The sequence below is a fragment of the Labeo rohita genome, chromosome 9 (assembly GCF_022985175.1).
Source record: "Labeo rohita strain BAU-BD-2019 chromosome 9, IGBB_LRoh.1.0, whole genome shotgun sequence".
Classification (NCBI taxonomy): domain Eukaryota; kingdom Metazoa; phylum Chordata; class Actinopteri; order Cypriniformes; family Cyprinidae; genus Labeo; species Labeo rohita.
The window spans coordinates 18,759,053-18,786,071 of record NC_066877.1 but is presented as its reverse complement, the minus strand read 5'-3'; the positions used below and the strand labels follow the sequence as shown (position 1 = coordinate 18,786,071).

General features: G+C 36.9%; 1 protein-coding gene across 11 annotated transcripts in view; it reads left to right on the top strand.

Moving 5' to 3' along the window:
• The first annotated feature begins 4,468 nt into the window (after positions 1-4,468).
• The window catches only part of stxbp5l (syntaxin binding protein 5L), a 153,908-nt gene continuing 131,357 nt past the window's right edge, over positions 4,469-27,019 (top strand). For all 11 annotated transcript variants that reach the window (XM_051119695.1, XM_051119693.1, XM_051119691.1 and 8 more), the window contains exon 1: positions 4,469-5,332. In XM_051119695.1, coding sequence (XP_050975652.1) covers positions 5,165-5,332 — 168 coding nt within the window. In that variant the 5' untranslated portion in view covers positions 4,469-5,164. The remainder of the gene's footprint in view (positions 5,333-27,019) is intronic.

The window sequence follows — 27,019 nt, the reverse complement described above, 5'->3', positions numbered from 1 at the left end:
TAAAAAACGTATCTAAAGAGCCAAGTAATGCTTTTGTTATGAATATAAAAACCTAACCTAATATAACACATCCTTTCATAATCATTTTTATGTTAAGTTCATGGCATCATGGCAAATGAGTTATGTACAGGACACCAAAAGGCACCCTACAGTGATATTGACCCACATAATACAGACTCTTGTAAATGAGGTGTTTCACTAATTTTTGCTTGCTTGTACTTTTTTTGGAATAAATGATTTATATAGAACAGCTTGCAGTACAATAATTTTATGTACAGTCCTCCCTGGAGACATGGTGTAAAGTGCATTTCACAAGGGCATGGTCATGACAAGTATCCCAGAATCCCATATGTTGCTTCTACCTGAGATCAAATGTGAAACATTTGTTTTGGCAGACTGCAACCTTTCCCTTTATACATAATTTTGAATTTGTGACTAAATTATCCACCGCCTACATCACTAATGGTTTCCCACATCATATTTTAATCAGCGTAATGCCCAGTCAAAACTCTCCAACTGCATTGCACTATGGGATACCTGACGTGTTCGTGTTCCCTAATCCATGTCTGCAGGTTCGAGCAGGAAGATTAGCGCAGCGGCCCCGTTGCGCAGCACACACCCCGTGCCGTTGTCTTGGCAGCTGCGTTATCTTGGATGCTGTTTACCCTGAGGGAGCGATGAAGAGGATTATTTTGCTTTTTTCTCACTCCCAAATCCTCTCAACAAAGGGATTTCTTCTGTAATACATCCACCAAGCAGCAGAGGGAGAAGGCCCCTACTGAGTTCCTTTAGCAACAGTGCCTTGCGTGCATCAGTCGTGATAGGCCACATAATAATACAGCTAAGATAAAAAAGACCATGCGGGGATGTTTATCAAGTGATTGGCTATATTAGCTCAAAAAGCCTGAATTATTTAATCCTTATTGCATTTGCAGCATCATAGAAACTGTGGGAAGAAGAATTACTATAAACATATTGCTATAAACATGTTTTATTGGTATCTCTCGCTATTAAAGTTCAAACTCTGATTCTATCCTTTAGACAGGCATAGAAAATGTTGTCTGGGGTATGTGCCAATAAAGAGGCCTTGGCATTCATGATGAAAAGTATATTTAATGAAGAGATTTTAAAAAGCAATTACATGTGGCAGCCTACTGAGCTTCTAGTCAGTTAATTGGGGGAGGCTTGAGCCTGATCTATAATTTTATAACCAATAAACAGTCAAAGCAATAGATAACTGAAATGTCAAGATAAAAATACTAGAAAGCATAACATTTCTACCCGGTAATCATGGTAATTATGAACCCACCTCTGTAGTCTTGTGAAAGAGGATGCAAGGTTTCTGATTTCAAGTGCCTCCAGGCACCCAGATCTCTAAGGAACTTACTAAATGTTCTGCAAGATCTCCAAAGACTTTTGAGGCACCTACAAATAGTTTAAATTGTGTGTGTGTGTGTGTGTGTGCATACATATATGTATTTATTTTACAAAAATGCCATGAATATTTTAGACACAATCATAGGCGTAAATCACGGGAGGGACAGGACCCCCTATCTGAGGGTTGTCCGATCTAAAAATATCATTACACGCGATTCTGTGTGTTGTAAATAATATGTAAAATGATTGTGTAAGTTGTACAACAATATATACGCAAAAAAAAAAAAAAATGTTTTGAGTCCCCCTCCCTTGCCTAACAGTGGTTTGGTCCACTGCTTTCCCCCTACCGTAAATAAACGAGTCTGGTGGGAGAGTGGAATGTTCTTCAGTAGTTGTGTGTGAGTAAACGTCGGGTAAAGTGATTCTTTCTCTTCAATACAGATGATGCTGGATCATTAATAAATTATTCATTACAAAAAATGATGATATCCGATGTTTTTTTTTTTTCTGTGAGCAATTATAAGGTTACCAAGCTTAGTTTGTTTAAAACCGTAGCTTGTCACACACTACAACTAACACGGTGATAAGCCTGTCTGTAAACTGATACCAGGCTAATATTGTAGACCTACCGATGTGTTGGGTTTTGCTCAGTATGATGTTAAGTGGCAGATCAGTGGGCTTGCTGCGGTTGATAAATAAGTCTGTAAATAAGAGATGTCCTCAGTCCCAGACAAAACCTAAAATACTATGTGGAGGACGAAAAATAATTCAGTAATTATAATATGACCGCGTAATGAACCTATGAACCGAACTCATATTTCTCCATGCTCCATGCTGTGTGTACATGCTGTGTACACATATCTATCCAAGTACAATTTTGGCTGTATTATTTGTGTCCCCTTCAAAAATTGCTCTTGAGAAATTTTATGCTACTGTTACATGAAATGTACGCCCTTGGACACAGTTTTAAAGGTAGTTTGTCGTAAGTAGCTTCAAGCATCTTGTAGAATTTGTAATTTTGTTAAATAAAATTTAAAAAGTTTAGTTGGAAAGAAGTTGGAACATGGAAAACAAATGCTTTTGTAAAGCAGCTAATGTGCTTTTTGCAAATTATATAATATCCAAAAGAACAGATTAAGACATACAGTTGAAAGTCAAAAGTTTACACACACCTTGCAGAATCTGCAAAATGTTAATTATTTTAGCAAAACAAGAAGGATCATACAAAATGCATGTTATTTTTTATTTAGTACTTACCCGAAGGTAATTCACATGAAATCCATTTACATATAGTCCACAAGAGTAACTAGTAGTTGAATTGAATTTATAAAAATGACTTGATTTTTAATATTGTGTTCTTACCTGAATGATCCACAGCTGTTTTTTTTTTCTTTTTAGTGTTTTTTTGTTTTAGTGTTTAGTGGTTTTTCAGCATTTTTGTGTTTTGGACACTTTCCAACAATGACTGTATGATTTTGAGATCCATCTTTTCACACTGAGGGCAACTGAGGGACTCATATGCAACTATTACAGAAGGTTCAAACGCTCAGTGTTGCTTCAGAAGGAAACACAAGGGATTAAGAGACAGAATTTGAAGATCAGGGTAAATTTAACTTATTTTGTCTTCTGGGAAACATGTAAGTTTCTTCTGTAGCTTCTGAAGGGCAGCACTAAATGAAAAAATATGATATTTAGGCTAAATAAGAAAAATGTACACCTCTGGCTCTTAATGCATCGTGTTTCATTTTGAAGAATCAGTGAGCATTTGAATACACAATTCAAATACACAAAGATGCTGAAAAACCAAAGAATTTGTTGGACCTGAAGGGCTTTTCTGATGAACAGTGCGCAGTTGAACTGTTCAGGACAAACAAGGGACTCATAAACTATCACTTAAAAAAAAAAAAAAAAACAGCTGTGGATCATTCAGGTAACAACACAGTCTTAAGAATGAAGTGTATGTGAACTTTTGAACAGGGTCATTTTTATAAATTCAGCTATTATTTTCTCTTGTGGACTATATGTAAACGTCTTTTATGTGAAGTGTCAGGTCAGTACTAAGTAAAAAAATAAACTTGCATGTTTTATGATCATTCTTATATTGGTAAAATAACATTTTGCAGATTCTGCAAAATGTAAACTTTTGACTTATAACTGTATAAAATATTTTATTTAAAACCGAAGACCAAACATATAATCTATATACTTTACATAAATTCTCTCTATAAATATATTCTATACATATTTATATAGTAGCCTATAGTACATTAAATAAATGAATCAATTTGTTTCGAGTTACCATAGCTTTTTTTGTGTTTTGTGATGTTCCATCTAATCGTAAGCTTCCAAATAAAATTCACATTAGCATCATCAGCTTCAAAATCTCTGGAGCTGGTATCAGCAACATGAGCAGATTTCAGCGGAAAAGACTCAATGGAATAAGCCGTGCAGAGGGGAGAGATGATGTAAGCGCTTATGTAATCTGCATCTGCGAGATGCACATCACAGCGCCCCCTGGAGGCAACCGCTGCCTCTCAGAGGAGTCACATTATGGACAGGCTGGATAAAGTGTGACCGGTAACTAGAGAACCATAATTTAGCCACTGCTCCAACGTTTCTCCTTATGTCTTTGTGTAATTCTTAAGCGAATATTAATCTTTTTAAGTTGTTTTGAGACTAGTCATTTACCGAACAAAGCATAAACTACACCTCTACGTTGAAATGAACTCAACCACAACCAGCACTCTGCAGGACGTATACCGATGCCAACATAGTGTTTTGGACCTTTGTGGTCCTCTGTGTTTTAAATATCTGAAAGATTTAAATTTTAGTTGTTGGCGTGAAAAAAAAAAAAAAAAAAAAAACTCTACATTTGAATATCAAAGCGCTTGTAGTTTAGTATGATGCAATATAGATAATATTAAGTTAAAGAAAAATTCTGCAAATAATTAAATCACTATTTCATTGTTTGTGGTTTCTGAAGCACATGGTCCAATCGCTGCAGCTGGAAGGCGGGGATTACAGTAGGGCCTTGGCACATGGTCCAATCAGAACACAGAGGGGTGTGGCTGTCTTTCGCTCAATCTTTCAGCACCTTGGACAGCAGCTCGCACTCGACTGCGGGAGAGATTCTGGGTGCGGGTCGAGGGTGCTCGCCTCCTCTTCTCCCAAATTACTCAGAAGAAAGAAACAAAGAAGGGTATTTCACAAGTAATCTTTAAGGTGGTGAAATTCCATGGTCTTTCGCGGCAGTTTCTGATTCATTTTCGACGTTGGCACGTCGCTGTACGGTGCTTCTCTGCGGCGTGTCTCCTCTGCGTCTGGGATCCCAAACAACAAGCGTTCAGCGTGAGTTTTGCCGTGCAAAGCGATTGAATCTCGATAAAACACGGCAAGTAACATTCATTTGACCAAAGTCAGTTGTACTTTATTATGTTTCTGACATGCCTCCTGAGAATGTTTACTAGTTGGATGCGATACCGTCCTGCGTAAGTGCCATGAAGTTTCTTGGTTCTTCTCCAGCCTGGTTCAGGCTTTAATGCGCACTGAACCTCAAATCGCCTTTCCCCCCAAACCCAACATCTTCTTTTGTGATCATCAGTCTTATTTTGGAGGATGAGGTTCTTCTGCGACTTTTTGTGCACATAAAATTCTGAAAGGAAGAAGAAACGAGGAGTCAGAATTCGTGCTGTGAAGCCGCATCATCTCCTATGCCGTTTTAACCGTCTCGACGGCACGTTTTGAGATTGTTCAAGAGAAACGCTGAAGTAGAAACACAAGGATAAAGATGAAGAAGTTCCGGAAGGTTTTGGATGGGCTGACCACTTCTTCACCTGTCAATCCAGGTGGATCTCCCGCGTGCGGCAGTGCGGCTGGGACCCCCAGTACGGCACCGACACCGCGGGAGCTGGAAATTCAGGAGACACTGATGTCTGAGCACTTCCAGATCTGTAAGGTGGGTGCCCCTCTCTAGCTTGTCGCAAAGGGCTCGTCTGTCATTGCAGTAGAGATGTGCAGCTAGTTTTGGCCAAGAGGCCTGTGCTAATCAATGCAGCTGTTGGGGGAACTGTTGTTGATGGAGCCACAATAGAAATTGCAGTGCACCAGCAGCTGACACAATACACACAGATACATACTGTAGTGCAAAGACATTGTTAACCACAAATATATTCACCTTCAAATCATTAAAAGATAGTTCGCCCAAAAAATCTAAATTCACTCTCTAAATACACACCCTTATTATTCCAAAGAACACGCAAGAAGATATTTTTAAGAATTTTGGTAACCAAAAATTGTATACCTTTCTATGAACAAAAACACTGAAACAACATTTCTTATTAAAATATAATTTTATGTTCCACAGAAAGACATTCTGGAATTATATGAAAGTGAGTAAATTATAGATTTTTTTTAATTGTCATTTTTCATCTTGTTAAAATCTAACAAACAAACAAACCCGCTAGTGGTGAGATGCTGGACCCAGATAGCACACATATGTCTGCAAGATGTCTGTTAAACATCACTTGATCTGGAAAGTATCTGCTGTGTACCAACATCTGACAGACGTCTGTAAGATGTCAGTTTTACATACATTCTAAATCATAAACATCTTATAGACATCTAATAGGTGCCTATTTGACATCTGATAGAAGTCCTATAGACGTTTGCAGATGAGCAAACAATCTAAAAACTACGTCTTGCAGATGTAAATGCAGACATCAAATAGATGTCTCCAAGATGTACCTGTGCTATCAGGGGATGCTCTCAGTCCAAAAAAAAAATAGAGACAGAACATTTGGACTGTTAGCATTTACATTTTTACTGTAGTTCTGACACTCTCGACCACTGACAAGCAATGTTTCTCAGTCCAGTGGTTAAGCATCAGTATGACCATGCTAAAGTGTTAAATAGATATTTCACACAAAAATAAAAATTCTTCAGTGTTTCTCAGCCTTTCACATCAGCATAACCATTTTAAAATGTTAAATTGATAGTTCACACAAAAATAGCAATTCTGTCAATATTTACTGACTCTCATGTTGATTCAAATCTGTATTTATTTATTTATTTATTTTTTATTTTTTTCCTGAAGAACACAAAAATGAGGTGTTAGAGACTGACAGCCTTTATTCCATTTCTCAGTTTACTTTTCATCACTTTAGTGGAAGAAAGTAATGTTTGGAATAATATAATGAGTAAACAATGACAGTATAAACAGTTTTATTTTGGGGCGAACCATCGCTTTAAACCAACCTTTCTGTCAAAGTTTCTAAGAAGTTCCTTTTAACTTTTGCTATCTATCTGTCTATCTATCTATCTATCTATCTATCTGTCTGTCTGTTTCTATCTATAGTTATACAGTATGTACCCAATGCATAGGGAGCGAGATCCTCAGGATTAGGCATTCTTGGGACACAATTCACTCTGCAGTGAAGAAGTCAAGTGATAGGGAATCGATGACATAACCGAGGTGTCTTCGCTTGTATAAAAAGTGAGAGAGCCTGCCGTAGTCTCCGGGCTTGTGTGATATTTCCTGAAGCTATTTTTAGATATTTTTAGGGCCTATTGCAGCCGGTCGGGATGGCGGAAGCTGACTGCAGCGCTTCTGCCGCCACTTAAATCAGTTCGGTTCAAGCTTGAAATTCACTGTAGAGCGATCGAGGACGTCCATGTGTTGTTCCCCAACATAGCAAATTAGCGGAGACGCGGTAAGAGAGAACGAACAATAGCCGTGCGGGTTGAATGGAACTGCAGGAATGTGTCACGTGCAGAAATCACAGTTTATGAAGCTATTTGTGAATATTCCCAGCACGGCACATTCATTCACTGACGACCGGCACACGCCGCGTTTTCACCGTGTATAGTGATGGGACCGCGGTGTTGTTGTGCTCTCCCCGGGGAATATACGGTGAGAGACTCGCGCTGATATAGACCCAACAGCCCCGAGTGACGTTTTGCTTTCATTGATGCCTTTAGCTGACGCTTTTATTTGAAACGACTTGCAAACGATTCGCAACATGTGTAGCCAAACAGACTGTTAGAATTCATCGCCAGCTTAAAAAATGTTTCTACCTGAGGTAGCACGTCTGGTTTTTGTTATAATTATATACAGTGCCGTTTTTCTAACTTATGAATGTACCTTTGATGTAGGCTAATTTATAGGAACAGTTCATCCCCCCCCCCAAAAAAAAATGCTCACCCAAAAGCCATAAATAAGTAGATTAGTTTGTTTCTTCATTTGAACAGATTTGGAGAAATTTAGCATTACATCGCTTTCTCACCTCTGCACTGAATGGGTGCCGGCAGAATGCTGTCCAAACATCACAACAATCCATAAGTAATCCACACAACTCCAGCCCATTAATTAACATCTTGTGAAGTGAAAGCTGTGCGTTTTTAATAAACTAATCCATCAAGATGTTTTTCCACTACAAAACATTTTGAATGTTTCTGGCTAACATGTAATTCCACCCTCCGTAATATCGACTTCAAAATCGAAGAGAAATATGCACAATCTACGCACTGTTTATAAGCAAAATCTGTTTTAAACAAATATGTTAACGGACATGGATATGTTAGGTGGACATTTTCACTGGAGGAAGTGTATCGATAATGAACTTGTGTTTTAGCTATAAGCAATAGTTTAATGTTAAAATGCCAAAAGCAAAATTGCTCTAAATCTTGGATGACTTGAGCATAATACATTTTCAGCAAATTTTTCATTATTGGCTATTTTAACAAAAGAAATTGATATGATTTTTAAAAGGTAGATTAAGTTCTTAAAAACATGCCCTGGTCAAGCACATGCACTTAAACTGTATTAATTATAAATCACAACAAAATGAACAAAATGGAAATAAAGTTAGCCACAGCTCAGTGAAGGATTGATAGTTAGCTAACATGATTGTGTCAACAATGTTGTGATGTTGAGTGCTTTGTTGCTGCATGAATGTTGAGAGGGAGGTCAGATATTCAGAAAAATTTTTTTTGAACTATTCTAGAGTACAACATAAATGGCCACTACTACAAAAACATAAGCTATTTGTTTTCTTTTAAAGGGGTCATAACATACAAGTGTTTTTTTTCTTTTGTTCCCTGAGGCCCCAAATTCAATTCCTCATGAAAGGATTCCTTTAAATTCCATTCTTCTATATAAGGTTGCATTTTATTATAACAGTTTGTTGATGTAAAACATTCATTTTAAAAGTAACTGAATTTAGATGGGTTTGCTCACTAAAACAGGTTCATTCTAGGCCACACAAGTTGAACATATGCTAGCTTGGAAGGAACCTTGTAACTCATGAATATGAGATTGTAATGCTGTATTTATACTTGCCTGAAAAGGGACAGTCTGAGAACCTCTCTAAGAATCTAAAAATCAAACATCAAACGTCTCTTTTCGTTTAGTCTTGCGTAGCCAGACCTTTAGACTGACAGCAGAAGGTCTGGGAACCTTGGCCGCTTTGAATAGCCAAGGCCTGCTTAAGAGGCCATATGACTGACAGGTAAAGCAACCAATCATGTTTCGTTTTGTGGCGCATCATGTTTAGGGGCGTGGAAATGTCCCCTCAATGACAGACCGGTGTGTAAAACTTGAACGTGTTTTAAAGATTTTGTGCTGCGAAATTTAAATATTTCACATACTTTTGAAATCCAGCGTTTAGTTGATTCTGATTAACGTTCATCATGACAGTTGTAAACACTATGGCTTTCTTTTGTGAGGGGGTTTGGCATCACGGAATCTTTGTTTCCAGGCAGAACGTTAAAGAATACGACACATACCTTTTCTGGAAATCCTGTATAATTCAACCAATCTGATGACCTTGAAACTCCTGAAGTGTTTCCAATTTTGTGTGCCATATGCATCAGACGTTCAGCCAGCGGATTGTGGATGTGACTTCTGAGACTGAGACTGCTTTTCGTGTAGTAAACACGCTAAATTTTCATGATATGACCCCTTCAATGAAAATGGAACCTGATCTATACAAGCAAACTATGCAGTGGTGAATTGTATGAGTTATTATTCCAGAGACAAGAATAAAGGATCCGCCTCTTAGTCTGTTGAGGGATGTGTTCTTTGGAATGTTGACAGAGACAGTGCTCTGGAGACGCACATCTGAAATAGACTGCCGAACACCCTCTCATGTGCTCAAGAACACTCCGTGACACCCATTTCTGGTTATGATCACTCAACTGAATCATGAGCTTTGACAACAGCTCCCGTCATTGGTTGTCATGTTTCATGTGTGGTAGAATTTAGACCTCTCTCTCCCCCTCTCACTTTAGTATATTCCCGAATGGATCTGCGATGCACACAGGAATAATAGGCTCAAAGGCATAGAGCAAAAATAGAAGAAAATGTAAATGCATATGTAACATCATAATGGAAAGTAAAACTGCAGGGTGCTTGTTTTTTTAAACCGATCAGCAAGTTTGGGTTCTGGCAAATGACAAAAAAACAAGGTAGATACTGAGGTATGATTCTGTTAGTGCTCTGTCAACAATGTTGGCTTCCTCTCCAGTGCTCCGAGACCGCAGTGGCGGCACAGCCTGTGCTCTAGAGCAGCCCGCTCTGTCTCCATGTGTCCTCATCTCTCAACAGGAAAGCTGTGCTCACTCAACCAAAGGGAAACAAGCATGAATTGTATTGTACAGCCCCTATTGCTGATAGATTTTTTCATCATCAACACTGAATAGATTCAGCAGAATAGCAGGGCCAGATAGAAATGATGAGACTGATAGTAGCAAAGAGCTAAAAATAAGGTAGTAGAGACATTATGAGTGAACTAATGTTCCTCTTTTTTTCAGTATATCCATCCACCCCTATAAAAGATCCTTTCCAGTCCTTTCTAGTAAAAATCAAAATAAACATTAATGCTTTTTTTCAATAAGGATGCATGAAATGTATGAATTATATTTATCGAAAAAACTGAAAATAAAATATAAAATGCAGTTTTATTAAGCAGCACAACTGCTTCTACATTGATAATAATAGTAAATGTTTTGTGAGCACCAAATTAGCATATTATTTCTGCATATTATTTCCTTCAGAATGATTTCTGAAGGATCATGAGACACTGAAGATTAGAGTAATGGCTACTAAAAATTCACCTTTATAGGAATAAGTTACATTTTAAACTATACTATAATAGAAAACGGCTGTTTATTTAAACTGTATTTTAAATTGTAATTATATTTCGCTATATGACTTTGTGTACTCAATTTCTGATCAAATAAATGCAGCCTTGGTGAGAATTAGAGACTTCTTTTATTCGTCACAGTAGGTTTTCCCATCAGAGGATCCAAGTCTTCTCGCTGTTGCTATCTGAAAGGAATGACATCTAAAGATGTGTGGAGTAGTGACATGTAGCTAGTGACTCATATAGAGTTTCCTGTCAGTGCTGTTTGAGCCATTTTTTTTTTCGCGCTCTCTCACTTTTTCTATTTATCTTCTTATTTTTACATCTGCTCAATTGATTGATTTTGTATGGTGTCACTTGTTTGAACCTGAATGTTATTTCTTTCCATCATTCAAACTCTGCGTTGTCTCTCCAGTGGCTGGGCAGGGCTAAGATAGTTAATACTCCAAACAGCTCTGTGCTTGTAATCACCCATAAATGAATAGCCCTATTCAGTCAATCTATATCCTTGAAACCTTTTTCCACTCCACTTCTCTGATCCCCCTCCATTTTCTCTTGTCGTTTAGTGACTTGTACAAAACAGAGTGTGGAAGGACCGATTTTTTGTGCTTCTGTGTATTTTTGTGTGCATATGTATTTGTTTTGATGTTAAGAACTTATAACAATTGCTAGCTGCTATTACATAAAATTATTTTTTATATAAAAACATTGTGAGAGACAAATCAAAATGACAAGAAATACAAGAAAAAGTCATGCAGTGTTATAAAATCACCAAAGGGATAGTTCACCCAAAAATGAAAATTCTGCCATTAAGTACTCACCCTCATGTCGTTCAAACTTGTAAGACTTCAGAACACAAATTAAGACATTTTGATGAAATCTGAGAGCTTTCTGACCCTGCATAGACAGCAATGCAACTGACACATTCAAGGCCCAGAAAGGTAGTAAAGACTAGGGCTGCCCTCGACTAAAGATTTTTTCTGGTCCGTTCATTTTAAGCTTTAGTCGATTATTAGTCGCATGTTTATTAATAAACCATATAAATCATAATAGTGAGCCTTTAATTGCCTACATAGCTTATTAAGCGCTCAAGCGCACACAGAAAAAGCTTGTCACAGCACACCGGCTGATATAATAATTATGAATATGTCAGAGAAAAACAGCAAGGAGACTGCATTAACGTTTTAATAATTTATCGATAAACTAGCGCTTTGCTTTCGGTTTAAGAGATGAAGTAGGAGACACTGACTCGTCATCTCCGCAGTAGTGATGCACCTGTATGCATGTTTCATACAAATGACATAATCTGAGATTATTTGTTTTCTATTTTAATTGATTCATTTAAAAATAGACATTTCACTCTCTATATATGTATTTTTCATGTCTGTAAGGCAAGTTTACATGGAGTTTCGAAGTTTCATGTTTGCCTAAATTATTTTACAAAAGCGCAGTGGTTTTTGGTTTGGTTGTTATTGTGAGTGCACAGAAATAAACGTACAGTAGAGTCTTTACAGATTCAAAAAATGTATTACTTTTATCTGTATGACCAAAAATGACAGAGCAAGTGACTGCATCGGCGCCTCCTACTGTCATGCAGCTTCCACACTCCGCACACTTGAATAGTGTCTAGTTTTCCAGGTTAACATTAGATTGAGCTGCCATGTAAAGTTGCTACTACTTACATATTTTGAATGAAAAGCTACATTTGAGGTCAGTGTCCTGCCCGATGTATAGGGTAGAATGGGGCTAAAGGCGCCTTTGATATTATTTTCCTCTAAACCAATAGATGGCAGAAAAAAGTGGCATAGCACTTTCCAAAACATCCGCTTTTCAAGATACACGTGCAAATTTGTCTGATCCTTGATGCGATTGCAGGCAACTTCCTGTGGATTTTTTTTTGTGACTAAGCAACTAATAAAATTTTGGTCGATCAAGCCTCTTCTCGTCAACTAACGGTTAGTCAGCTATTAGGGGGCAGCCCTAGTAAAGACATTGTTAAAATAGTCCATGTGACATCGGTGGTTCAACTGTAATTTTATGAAGCTACGAGAATACTTTTTCTTTGCAAAGAAAACAAAAAACAACTTTATTCAGCAATTTCTTCTATTCCATGTCAGTCTTTGAAGCACGTTCACAAGTGTACCACGTCACTTGCGTGTGGAGCTTCTGACGCAAAAGCTGATGTTCTGACGTAAATCGTCCATCTCTCTTAGTTCATCGTCCGTACATTCTGGCTCAAATAAGTAAGGCTGGGCAAAAAACTGCAAGTCATCCTTTCTGTTGAAATCTTCAGACATGTTTACAAAGACTGCTTTATGTATAGCGTGTCTTCCTCTGCTTGTAAACCAGGCGCTGCGCATCCGTGATCTACCTCAGAACGCCGACTTCTACGTCACACGCATACGTCGTGGTGCTCTTGTGAACAATTTATTTTGAAATTAATTTGTGTTCCGAAGATGCATAATTACAGAATTTTCATTTTTGGGTGAACTATCCTTTAAAAAAAGTCACAATGTGAGATATAATGTTGCAAATATGAGAAACAATGTTGCAAGTGTGAGATATAAAGTAGCAGAAGCATAAACAGAGTTCCGACAGCCTTCTGACAGACAACTGTGCGCTTTATTCGTCACCCTTTTCAGGCTTGATAACCGTAACATGTATATTGACAGTGAAAGTGAAAGAGACAAATGTAACAGTCTGGCTGGAATTGTGCGATTGCCTCAAACGCCATCGAGTGCTCAATTAAGAAGTTGTTGCCTCACCTCCATGTCAAGCTCACTTCCAACATTCGTCAATATTTGTGTCAAGTCAGTGATGATATCACACCCGACAGATGCGTTCATTTGTGATTGGCGTCCTTCCATAGCCTCCCTTTCCGATGACTTCAGCATTGAACAGTCTCCCTCTCTGGATAGGCGAGGGATAGCTGATACGCCAGTAGACAGAAATCCAGTTAGGCACGTGCACATGCACGCTCAAGTACACAATGGCTTGTAAGCTCAGTAATTGCATTCTAAGTCTCGCTCTTAGCGCAGCTTGATGCCCGCAGCATAAACAGCAGCAGGGTTCAAACAAGCTGCACCCACACATTCCGTTTTAAGTGACGTTTAGATATGTATTATACACATACAGCAGCTCTGACAAGGACTAGATGGGTAGACGGATGAATTAAAAGTCTTCTTGTCATTCAAAGGACAAATACTCTCAATTAACCTTCATGTTTCTTTTTAATCTCTTGGTACTTTGGACTGGATTTTGTCTGATTGTTTTTGTTTCTGTCATATTCTGCTGTGTGTGTGCAGGATGATGGTCTGGTTTGTAATTGATTGGTGACAGAACTGCTTTTAAAGTGGGCTGTTTGCCCTCATGTGGATTTACCGGGGCGATGACACACTTATTGACCCAATAAAAGAGCCTCATTTCTCTTATCTGGTATCAACCCCCCCTCCCTCCCACCACTCAGTTCTTTTTGTCTTCCTCCTGTTCACTCAATTGTTTTAACGTTATTTGTTGGATTTGAGGCTTAATGACATTTCAGGTTGATTGAACCAGATTTCTGGTGGACAGTGGTTAGACAGCGAATCCTGCTCTGTTTGTTTTATTCTTTCCTTATTTGTATTTGTCTTCCTTATTTCAAAGGAAATTTCTTCTGTAAATGATATAACTGTATGTCTTAGGGTTACAGCTTGTAGATGTGGGTCAGGTTTCCCCTACATTATGGGGATTAAATAAATAATTAGAGGATAGGCGGATGAGAAAAATAACATTATAAATATGCTTAATAGTGTTTTCATGCAATGTAAAAATGAAAAAATGTTACTTTAATTTGATTTAATTTGTATTTAATTTGCTTTGAAACTATTTTAACTCATAAATTGCCAATATATATATATTTTCAAATAATTACAAAGAAATGGCAAATAACAAATTGAATTAAACATGCCATTTTCAAGAAATAAGCTTGAAAAAACATATATGTTAGGTTGTAGTTAGGTTGTAGTTTTAGTTACTTGTATTTCTTTGTATTATATTTACATTACATATATTTTATTTATATCATATTTGTTTTATTATATTTATCTTTATATATTAATATATTGTTTTATATTATTATTATTTACATGATTATATTTACATTTTTAAATATTCCAATATTCTGTAAATATGTTTATTTGCAATATCCAAATAAAAAAAAAAAAAAAAAAAAAAAAAAAGGATTTTTGGACTGGAATGTCTTTTGCCACTTAGACTTTTTATATTAAACATTCACTTTTCAGGAAATAAGCTTAAAATCTTTTTTATTTATTTATTTAATTATTATTATTATTATTATTATTATTATTATTATTATTATATATAAAAGGGTTAGGTTTGGGTAGTAGTTTTATTTACTTGTATTTCTTATATTATATTATATTATTTCCTTTTTTATATTATTATATTTTTTATATTATTATAATTTGTATTATATTTAAATATTTCAATCTACTGTAAATATATTTGTAATATCCCCAAAATAATAGTACTTTAAATAGGAATTTCTTTTGCCACTTAAAGTACATTTTGTACTATATTTTGGCATTTAAATATATATACACTACAAAAAAAAAAAAAAAAAAAAAAAAATAATAATAATAAAACAGTACAGTTCTTTGTACCTTACCTACCCCTAAACAGTACATATTAGTACCTTAAAGGTACATTTTAGTACTTTGAAAGTACATATTGGTACCTTAGAGGTACTTATTAGTATTTTAAAAGTACATATTTGTACCTTTTCACTTTGTACCTTAAGGTACTGCCCCAGCGACAGAACTGTACCTTTTTTCTGACAGTATACGCTATATATATTTCAAATGGAAATAAATATATTTCCTTATGCCACATTTATTTATTTATTTATTTATTTAGCTTTGCTTTGCTTGCTTGCCATATAGGAATGTTAGAAATCTTTCTTTCTCCTCTTTCTCTTTTTCTTGTCTCTTTCTTTTATTCAGATTCACTTTCTCAAAGGCACTAACCCTATGGATGCATTCTGAATCAGATTGCATTCCTAGTTCATTTTTGTCTATGGAAGATTATTCTTTTTGACAGAACTGAGCCGGAGACTGCAACAAGCTGTGTGTGTGTGTTACCTCTTTATGTGTTTTCTTCTATACCTTTACCTGTTTTCTGCAGTCTGAGGAGTTTTTTGTTATTTATAAGATGTTTTTTTTTTTTAACCAAAGCAACTTACAGTAGACTTATTACAGGCTTGGTCCTGCTTGAGCAACCTGGGGTTAAGTGATTTGTTGAAGGCAATCCCCAGTACTGTACCTCTCTCAGTCACCAAATAACACATCTTTGAAAGAGCAACCTCTGAGCAATATAACTATCCTCTGGGATTGCAGGGATTAAACCTTAGACCCCAGAACGAAGCAACACAGTGTCCTACACCCTGCGCTATAGTCTCATTCTCAGACAGATAACCCAGAAACCGTTCACGGACCGGCTGATGTCTATTGTGGAAAAAGCGCCTGAATGAAAATAAAATTGCCAGTTTGAATTTGACTGGCTGGCATCTACGTAATTTTGAGAAAGAAGTAATTGCAGGACTTGCTGAAGTTTGGGAGTTACTGTATGTCACTGAGTACTTGAAAGATAAGGATTTCGTTTGAGGAAGTTAGTAGTGAATGTGTCAGATTAGTTTCAGAGTTATTTACATTTACATTTATTCATTTAGCAGATGCTTTTAATCAAAGTGACTTGCAAATGAGGAGTGCAAAGATTTTTATTTTATTTTATTTTATTTTAATTATTTTATATTCTGTAACAGTGCTCCTGTAATAAGATGCTTTAGGTCAAAGTGCCTACTTTATAAGTGCTTACGTAACTTTATGTAACACTAGACATGCCTCTATCCCTATCAGACACATCTGTCCCTGTTATTACATCAAAAAACAAGAGCTAGTCTGGAGTTTGTTGCTGATCATAAGTTTGAAACTGACACATTAACAATTAACAAACGACCCTCAATTTGAGCAAATTTTTGTCAATGTCTCAGGCTTTAAAGGTTCAAAACTTAGTCAAAAGTTCAGTGTCTAGATGTTTCTTTTTTGGCTGAAGGATTGAGAGGATGTAGTTCTAACTTCATGTGTATGAGTCATACACCACAAAGTGCCAATCTGGAAGCTTCTCCTCCTGAACCATGTACGGATAGACTGTGGGATATTAAAGGCATAGAGCTTATCAGAGAACAACAGTCTGAGTGTCTCCACCATATGTACCAGGCAGCTCTGAAAGATTTGCTACATATGACCAGAGAAGTTTACTAGTGTAAGGTGCAGAAAAAGCTATTTATTCTTCTTTTAAATTCTGGAATTTTGGAAAAATTTAAAAGCAAAAGTCAAGAACGATGCTGATATTTGTGCGTTGACTTTTAGAATAACAAAACATTTTTATGTAGCTTAACAAATACATGTTTAAGGTATGAAATATACACAGGACTATGACATTTTAATTGCATATGAACAATATCACGCTTGTAGCAGTGCGATATGGCTGAATATCGGCACAACTGTGATTCAGCTATAGGAAATCAAAATACAGGCAAAATATTGCACAGCTATGAGTGTGATATTGCATTTATCCGACAGTTCAACGTAAGAAACAACAACAAAATGTCTTTAAAAACCTCTTTTGTGCAAACTACTTTCTGCCATGGATTCAAATCTAAGTTTGACAGTTTTAGCTGCATCTAATACAGCATTCATTCATCAGTTCAATTTCATATTCATAATAAAAATTAGTTTGAATGTCCGCTGAGGAAAGCGGTATCTTTGTCACACTATCCTTTTATTTGTTAAGGGTGATTTACGATGACAGCGCTGCTTAGTGCATATGCTGGCTGCGTCGTACAAGGTGTTGTTGAAGGTAAAAATTACTTCCTTGTTTACAAACCTGTTTCAGTCTCTTTCAATATAAACGTCTTTACTGCTCACTCATAAAAATAAAAAATTGTCGCCATCTAATGGTGGATTAATGTAACTACTCAAAACTATTATTAAATACGACTGTTGTATTGATATTTAAAAAATGAAAGCAGCAGCCAACATAAAAGTTGCTAGGCAATTTAAAGTACAAAGGTAGCGTTCTGATATACAACATTACATTTACATTAAATATAACATGATGAGATTTTGCCCTTAGCCAAAATAATTTTTTCTGGAAAAAATAATAGATTAATGAGACCAAAGACAGCTTGTTAGACCCAAAACAACTTATATCTCATGTTTAACCACTGTAGAGACATCAAAGCCAGCGGTAAATTCCAGAAGATCTGGCTGAGGTAAGGCTTCTCTCGGCAGGTTCGTGAGCACTGAATGACCGCTGATGCCCTAGAGCTTACATCTCGGAAAACATCGAAGCAAATTTTCAAATAGACATTATCTGTTTAAAAAATTGTATATTTGAAGTCTAAACAAGTACATTCTCACCTAAAAACTCTTAAAACTACATTCTGTGACACAAAAACAGTGTTATTTGTAAAATTATATTGGATTTGGGTGTCCGCCATTACACTCGCTGTGAAAAATGCTGCAAGCGGGGTGATAAAAATGTTGAAACGGTTGGAGTTCCCATATCACTAGAATATTGCACTCCTCTTAGCCAATCAGATTCAAGGACCAAAAAGAACTGGTGTGTGTGTGTGTGTGTGTATATACTCACCACTCATTTCTTCCTTAATATTTCATGTGCATAATCTGACATAAACACGTATAACAATACAAACGATCAGTGTCCGTGTGCAAAAGGCATCTACTATGTGTATGGCATTAATAGTTCCCTCAATACATTTTTAATACATGCTGCATTAATAATGATTTCAACAGACATTTATATAGACCATCTTTTGCTTACACTGTGTTATATTGCATTGCAGCAACAGATCAATGCCGTGTCTTATATATAAATAAATTAGTGTGTGAGGGAGAAGGGATTATATGAATGTCGACAGTCCGTCCAAGAATATTTGGGAGAGCATATGACAATACCTGTTGTATCGCTAAAACGATAATGTGCGATGTGTGTGCGTGCTTGTGAGAGACACAGCGCGAGTGTGAGAGCGAGATCTGCAGTCTTAGGCACAGAGCGGTGTATGGGAGCACTGGATGTGTGGTCTATTTTTAGATTGGGATCTAGACTCGCCCACCCTCCCCTCTGAAAGAAGAGGCTGAGTGAATGAGCGAGAAAGAGAGTTCATTGTGTGTGTGTTGGAATATTTGTAGCGATGGCGAAAGAGTGGTTTAAAATGTAATTAGATAGAGATAGATAGAGCTAGAGGGAGCGAGAGAGACCCTTGCTCAGTGTTCTGGAGAGTTCTATGACATCAGTGCCGCCCAGGTCTCTTTACTGTACAGTATGTTGCTCTCTTCCTTCCCGTGGCTGTCCAATGCAGAATTTAAACACGCTGTCGATTGCCGAAAAAACCAAAACTAAAGGCGAAGGCCAGAGATATAGAAAGGGAGAGAAAAAGAGGGGAAAAATGGATCTTCTGGTCATGAAATATGGATGAGGCTTTAAAGATTGGGGCCAGTAGATGTATTTTTCATCCTCTCTCTGTACTATGTATATTTAATGCCAAATGACTCTCTTTGCAGGCCGTATGGGGCCTGTTTGCACCCCCCCCCCACAGTTTATGCATGGATATGGGGAGGTCCCAGGGGCTCCGCGTCTCCTTCCTGCCACAGGTCGCATTGCCCTGCTGGGACAGACAGGAGGTCAGCGCCCCCTTGTGTGTCAACCTCTTCTCCAGCCCATGATTAAAGGATGCAGAGCTGCCAAACCCGGACCACCCGCCCCTACTCCAGCTGCGGGAGACGGGGTGTGTGAGTGTATGTGTGTGTGGCTCATTAAAGTAATATTCTGGGCTGTTTTCAACCTAATGTCTGTGGACCGCATCTGTATCATGCTGTCAATTACCACAGACAATGATTTTGACTTAGCTTTCAGCATGTTTAAATGAATAGGAAATATTTGAAATAGTATATGGATGTCTAGCAGGCATGTGAGTCTCCAATAAATACATTTTATCTAGGCTCTAATAAATTATATATATATATACTCCATATATATTCATATATATACATACAGACTACATCTATTGAACTTTCATAAGGGTTTATTGTACATCTTGGGGTTTGGCCTGTTTACCTTTTGGGTGAATAAATGATGACAGAATTTCTGGTGATCTGCCCCTTTAAGGCATTTATGGTCAAAACTCACTTCCTATTTGTTTATATACAGAGATGGAGTGAATTAAAATAATTATTCTGTGTGGTAATTGCAGTTCTTTATGGTTACTCTGCCCATCTTTACTAGCATGAGCTGATGCAGGAAACCCATAAAAGCCTCCAGTCACACAGTTCCTATTAAAACATTTACACAGAACAAAATGTCACAAAGCCACAGTTCAAAAATCCATTTGGGGTAGTATTAATGCAGCTGTAGAGATTTTTATTTCTATCACGACATCGCATCGGCTACTGACAGAAGTATGAGTTGAAAGCAGACCAGCAACATTACTGGAAATATTTCATTCCTTTCTGCATTATCTAGCAAACTGTAAGACAGAGAGAGACAGACACGCGCAGCATGTAGAAGCTGATATAGCCTGTATGAATGACTTGGAGAAATGGAGAGCGGGGGTGGGGAGGTTCATTTCGGGTTTGCTTTTTGGTTGGCACAAAAGCATGTTACTGCACGTTCAAACACACCACATATGTGGTTCTGGCCTGATTCTCTGAATTAACACACAACCTTTTTCAGGGTTGTGACACCTAGATGTGTGGTGTGACCACAGCATCTGATTCTGTGAGTGGGAATGAAGAAGAATGTGTTGTTTCAGTTGTATGTTTGTGGATGAAGGATATTTAATCATGGGTAGAAGCTACTAAAGAAGTGAATGAGATAAATACACTACCATTCAAAAGTTTGGGTTTTAAAAGGCACCTATTGTGCAAAATACACTTTTACGTGATACTTGGACATAAATGCGTGTTGGCAGTGTGTGAACACAACCACCCTACAATTATATAATTAATTAAACCCCCATTAAACCAAGTCAGTCTCATTAGATTTTGATTCTCAAAACATTGTGACATCACATTGTTTAGGCCCCACCCACTGCCGCTGACTGACAGTCCTGCATTGCCATAGTTTTCGCCCTCAGCGAGTTGTCTTCGGTTGTATGCTTCGGCTGTAAAATGGTTGTACCATTTTCTCTGTGCTTGAGCAGCTGTAATGTCAACACTGTCTTGTAAGCAATCCCGGTGTGTTTAGATGTAAGACTGAACATTTTCTGCACCTCAAAATCTGCCTAAACACATTTATGTCTGCGCAAATAATTTCTCTCCAGACTGCTTTGCGAATGTCATGTTGTTATAGCGCTTAGTTAATGTTTTTAACCATATTTGTGTGCATACGTGAACAAAGTATTTTAATTGATCAGCTCAGTGCTTGTGAGAGTAGTTCACAATGCGGCTTCTGTTCAGTGACGCTAGCAAATACGTCCTTCCTTCACTGTCAAGTCAAGCCATGCCCTTGACACTTCTCTGTAACATCGTGCTGTTTCGTCCCACTTTTGGTGTGTTTGGCTTCCCATATGTACGGCTGAACACCGGTTCTCTCCTTCTCACTAATTTATTAATGTACTCACCCCCTTGTCATCCAAGATGTTCATGTCTTTCTTTCTTAAGGTGTAAAGAAATTGTGTTTTTTGAGGAAAACATTTCAGGATTTTTCTCCATATAATGGACTGATATGGTGCCCCGATTTTGAACTCAGCCGCATTTGGGATCATTTGAAGCTGCATTTAAACTGCATTTTGGAAGTTCAAAATCGGGGCACCATATCGTCCATTATATGGAGAAAAATCCTTTAAATTTAGATTTTTATGTTTTTGAAAGCAGTCTCATATGGTCAGCAAAGCTGCATTTATTTGAGAAAAATAGTAAAAACTATATTGTGAAATAGTTTTACAGTTTAAAATAGTGTTTGTATTTGAATATATTTTAAAAATGTAATTTACTGCTGAATTTTATAGCAGTCATTACTCCAGTCTTCAGTGTGACAGGATTCTTCAGAAGTCATTGTGATATGCTGATTTGGTGCTCAATAAGTATTTATTACTATCAGTGTTAAAAACTACGTAGCCCCACAAAAAAAAAAAAAAAAAAAAAAAGAAAGAAAGAAAGAAAGAAAAAAAAAAAAAAAAAAGACAATTGTGTGCTCGATATAATAATTTGTTCTACTTCCTGTCTGCATTCTCATGAACCTGTTGCTGTTGTTATGTTATGTTATGTTATGTTATGTCCTTTCATTGTTTTTTTGGGGGGGTTTAGAATAAGTTATAGAGACATTCTCAAAAGCCTTGCAGCGTTGCATGGAATCAGTTTAAGCGAGAGGCATCTAGATTAGTTTATGAGATTGCGGACAGAAAGTAGAACAAATTATTATTTGGTACACACAATTTACTTAAAACTGGGGCACAAATGATTATTTTGTGCGCATGATTTACTTAAAACCAGGGAATGAATTAGTAAACCATGCACACGATGTGTGGGGCTCCATAAAAAACAGCTGCTAAATATTTTTGTGGAAATGCTTTTGTTATTTTGCATGGTTCTTTAATTAATGTAAAAATGGAATGTAAAAGTATTCACTGTCGTTTCTGATCAGATTGAAGATGAAGTATTTATTTCTTGAAATAAATAAATAAATAAAAAATAGAATAAAACATGTATTGACCCCAAACTTTCAAACAATAGTGTAAGTATCAGTATGTTTGGTTACATGTAGGCTAGCATTTTGTAATATTTATAAATGTCTGTGCTGTCATAGTTCATCCAAAAATGAAAATTCTGACATTAATTGCACCCTCATGTCGTTCCAAACCCATAAGACCTTCATTCCTCTTCAAAACACAAATTAACTTATTTTTGATGAAATCCGAGAGACTGTTTTAACAATGTCCTTACTGCCTTTCTGGGCCTTGAACGTGGTAGTTGTGTTGCTGTCTATGCAGGGTCAGAAAGATCTCAGATTTAATCAAAAATATGATCATTTGTGTTCAGAAGATGAACAAAGGTCTTACGTGTTTGGAACAACATGATGATGAGTAATTAATGACACAATTTTCATTTTTGGGTGAAAAAACAAAAAACTGACTGACCCCAAACTTTTGAAAGAAATGGTTCATGCCAACTGCAATTCATGTTATTTCAAACTTGTATGACATTCTTTTTTGAAAGAAATTTTCGATTTTGGGTGAACTGTCTCTTTAAGAGTGATAGAACAGCATGGAGTAGTAGAAATAGGGTGGAGAAATTGAATAGCTAAACGGCGGAGACAACAGCCCATATCAGTATGAGAGAGAGCGAGAGACAGAGCGAGAAGAGAGAAACCGAGAGATGAATAAGGAATGGGAGGGGGATGCTTAAATAGTCTGCAATAAAGCAGAGCACTGAATGAAAATCTATACGCCGAGGCATTCATTAGCACTCGTTTGATTAATAGAGACGATAAAGCAACATGCACATATGCACCGAAACATCAAACGCAGCCACGCCCATGCAGACTCAGACCAATGATTCCAAACGTCTGCATAAGCAGACAATAAACCTGCAGCCGTAGTCGCAAATCGAGAGAATTTGGACATGACAATGGTTTCGTCACAGCTCTATTCCTGCTTAATAGCCTCGGATGGAACATTGCACTCACTCACTCACTCTCTCTCTGTCTTTCGCTTGCTTTGTGATCACTCCATCCTGCTCATTCATCCAGTACTTGCTTGCATCAGTCCAGAGCCATGCAGATGAATTATTGATGAACGTACCTTCATAAGGGAGCCAAACAAATGGGGAAAGTGAGTGAGCGAAAGTGCGCGAAAGACGATTTTTCCAGTCAAATGTAAAAAAAAAAAAAAAAGAAGTCAAATGAACTCATAGGCCACTTGAATTTGTTACACTCTCTGTTAGAGTCCCAATCAGAAATTATTCGACGCTAATCTGCAGAGTTGTTTCTAAAATATTTTTGGACAGTGTCACAATTTGCGTCACAGCTCTGGAGCCGCATGTGTGATGGATTTCAACACCATCTGTGGCGGCCATCGCCGGCGCCAGAGCACTAGCACAGACCCGCAGGCTGTGGACGGCTCTCGTTGCACGCTTCCAGCACCGATGGCTGTGGACACAGCACCTGCTTTTACATTTCAGAGCACACATTCTGGACAGCTTCTGTACAGTTCAGTGCACCAAATAAAACATATTCACAGCGGCATGATTTGAAGCTGGCCCCTGACCAGCTTGATTGATTACTGTGATTGCAGGCAGTTTGCTGCAAGTGTAACAAGGTAAATGTTCATTGTGTAAAATGGCACATAAGTGACTTGCTAGTGAGAGGCTTGGGAACTTTGAAGCACTTTAATTGTTTTGTTGGCTATTTAAAGATTGACATGATGCCAGCTGCAACAAGGGGACAGGTGTGTGGTGCAGGAATGTAAATTACTAGTTAATATAAGAAAAAGTTTCAAGTTGAGTTCCAGCATGTGCCAACAGATGTTTTTAGTTACTGTAGTTTTACTCTAAAGTGAGTTGCTCAAAATGGCATTTTAGTTGCTTAGTATGCTTAAAATACAATTTAAGCACATATTAAAATTCAACAAAAATGTGTGAAAACTGCCCCAGATGTAAAAACCTGATCTACTGAAGTAATATCGAAGTATTCTACTGTAATTAGTGTTATAATATACAGTCAGTATGAATATGTATGCAATTATTCATTGTTTCTGGTTCATTGTGTTGTTATGGAAACAGCGTATTCACAACCTTACACAGTTTGACTAGCATGTAACTTAGTTAACGTGTGCATTTTGTGCGGATGCAAATAAATGTTACATTTATGTATATATACAGTTGAGGTCAAAAGCTTACATACCTTGCAGAATCGGCAAAATGTTAATTATTTTACCAAAATAAGAGGGATCATACAAAATGCATGTTATTTTTTTAGTACTGACCTGAATATGACATTTCACGTGAAAGATGTTTACATATAGTTCAAAAAAGAAAATAATAGTTGAATTTAAAAAATGACCCTGTTCAAAAGTTTATATACACCTGATTCTTGATAGTGTTATTAGCTGAATGATCCACAGCTGTGTTTTATTTTTTGTAGAGATAGTTGTTCATGAGTCCCTTGTTTGTCCTGAACAGTTAAACTGCCCGCTGTTCTTCAGAAAAATCGTTTATCACAATTTCTTTGTTTTTTCAGCATTTTTGTGTATTTGAACCCTTTCCAACAATGACTGTATAATTTTGAGATCCATCTTTTTACACTGAGGACAACTGAGGGATCATTTTCAGCTATTACAGAAGGTTCAAATGCTCACTGAAGGAAAAATGATGCATTAAGAACCAGGGGTTTAAACTTTTGAACAGAATGAAGATGTGTACATTTTTCTTATTTTGCCTATATATATATATAAGTTTGAACAGGGTAATTCAATTATTATTTTCTCTTGTGGATGATATGTAAACGTCTTTAATGTGAAATATCTTATTCAGGTCGGTACTAAATAGAAAATAACATGCATTTTATATGACCCCTCTTATTTTGGTCAAATAATTAACATTTAGCAGATTCTGCAAGGTGTATGAAAACTTTTGACCTCAACTTTATATGATTGATCTCATACTAAAGTGCTTTAGTTTACTGGTGTTCTTTCGCTTTCAGACGTTCAAACAAGGCAATCCCTGTTATTATTGATTGTGATTGCATTATTTAAAACATTTTTTATATTCTTTGTAAAATAATCTTCTTCAATAACTGTTAGCTTGTAGTTTTTTTTTTTTCTTGTCATATTTTTGAATTTTTATATTTGGCATCTCATATCATGATGCACAATTTTGCCTTTTTATTGATTAAACTCATCAGTGACAAGCATTTTGTCAGTAATGTTATTGATAACAAGATTAACACTGGTTGCAGGTGTATTAGCAGGAATAGATTCCCATGTCACTGTTGTGTCCTTGAGCAAAGCACTTAACCCAGTGATGCTCCACAGGGTCCTTACAGTTAGCTGTCTGCTAATGGCAGATAACAGCATCTTGACTTTGATTTGTGCGGAAGTGTAACGTGTGAGAAATTCTAGAGGTTAAAGGATTAGTTCACTACCAGAATAAAAATTTCCTGATAATTTAGATGTGCATGTATTTCTTTCTTCAGTTGAAAAGAAATTAAGGTTTTTGAAAAGAAAATTAAGGTTCTCCATATAGTGGACTTCAATGGGAGGAAATGAGCTGAAGGTCTAAATTGCAGTTTCAGTGCAACTTCAAAGGGTTCTACATGATCCAAGCCGAGAAATAAGGGTCTTATCTAGTGAAACGAGTTTTGAAAAAAAAAAAAAAAAAATATATATATATATATATATACGTTTAACTACAATGCTCGTCTTGCACTAGCTCTACAATGTACTTCTACAACTTCACGCATTATGTAATCACATTGGAAAGGTCAGTTCATGTGGTTAGTTCTTCATCTGTGTACTCCGGTTCAGAAAGGTAGGGTAGGGTGAAAAACTCCAACTCATTTTCTCCTCCCACTTCAAAATCACCCAGCATTGTTGTTTTACCTTTTTTGTAAAGGCTGTTTGACTTTCTTTGCACGTTCACTTTGTAAACACGTGACCTTTCCAACGTGACTACATAATGCGTGAAGTTGAACTAGTGTAAGGCGAGCATTTAGATGTAGAGCCCTTTGAAGCTGCACGGAAACTGCAATTTGGAGCTTCATCCCATTGATCTCCATTATCCCCATCCCTAAGTCCACTATATGGAGAAAAATCTGAGGATAGAAAGACATCTTGGATGATATGGGGGTAAGTAAATTATCAGGAATTTTTTTTTATTCTGGAAGTGAACTAATCCTTTAAATGTAGTGTGCTTTACAGAATAAATCACAGGACTCCTAACCAGAAGGTTGCACTTAACCTACCTTACATTTGTCTAAAATCTTGTTAAATGTTTTTATTTTATTTTATTGGCATTACTGATAGATTATTTCTTATTTATTTCTTAATTAATAATACTTTATTCAGGTTATTTGTTACTTTGTGTGTATTGATGTTGTGGCAATATGAGCAATAAAGTACTTAAAGTAAATTGAATTGAATTGAAATTGAGATGAGAAGCAATGTTTTGAATATGTTTAAGAGATCATGTAGCAGATACAGGAAGGCCAATGAGAAGTGAGTAATCTTGTTATTAAATAAGCAGAAACTAAAACAATTGCTTGGTGTAGAAGTACGGGAAAAGCTTGCTGGTTTAGGTGGTTGTTGCAGTTTTGTCCACAAATGTGATGGCTGGCCTTGGGGGCTCCATCGTTTTTGCACAGTAAGCATTGACAGCTGTATGACCTTCAGCTGAGATGACGATAGACTGAGTGGGGGAGCTTTGGCTGGG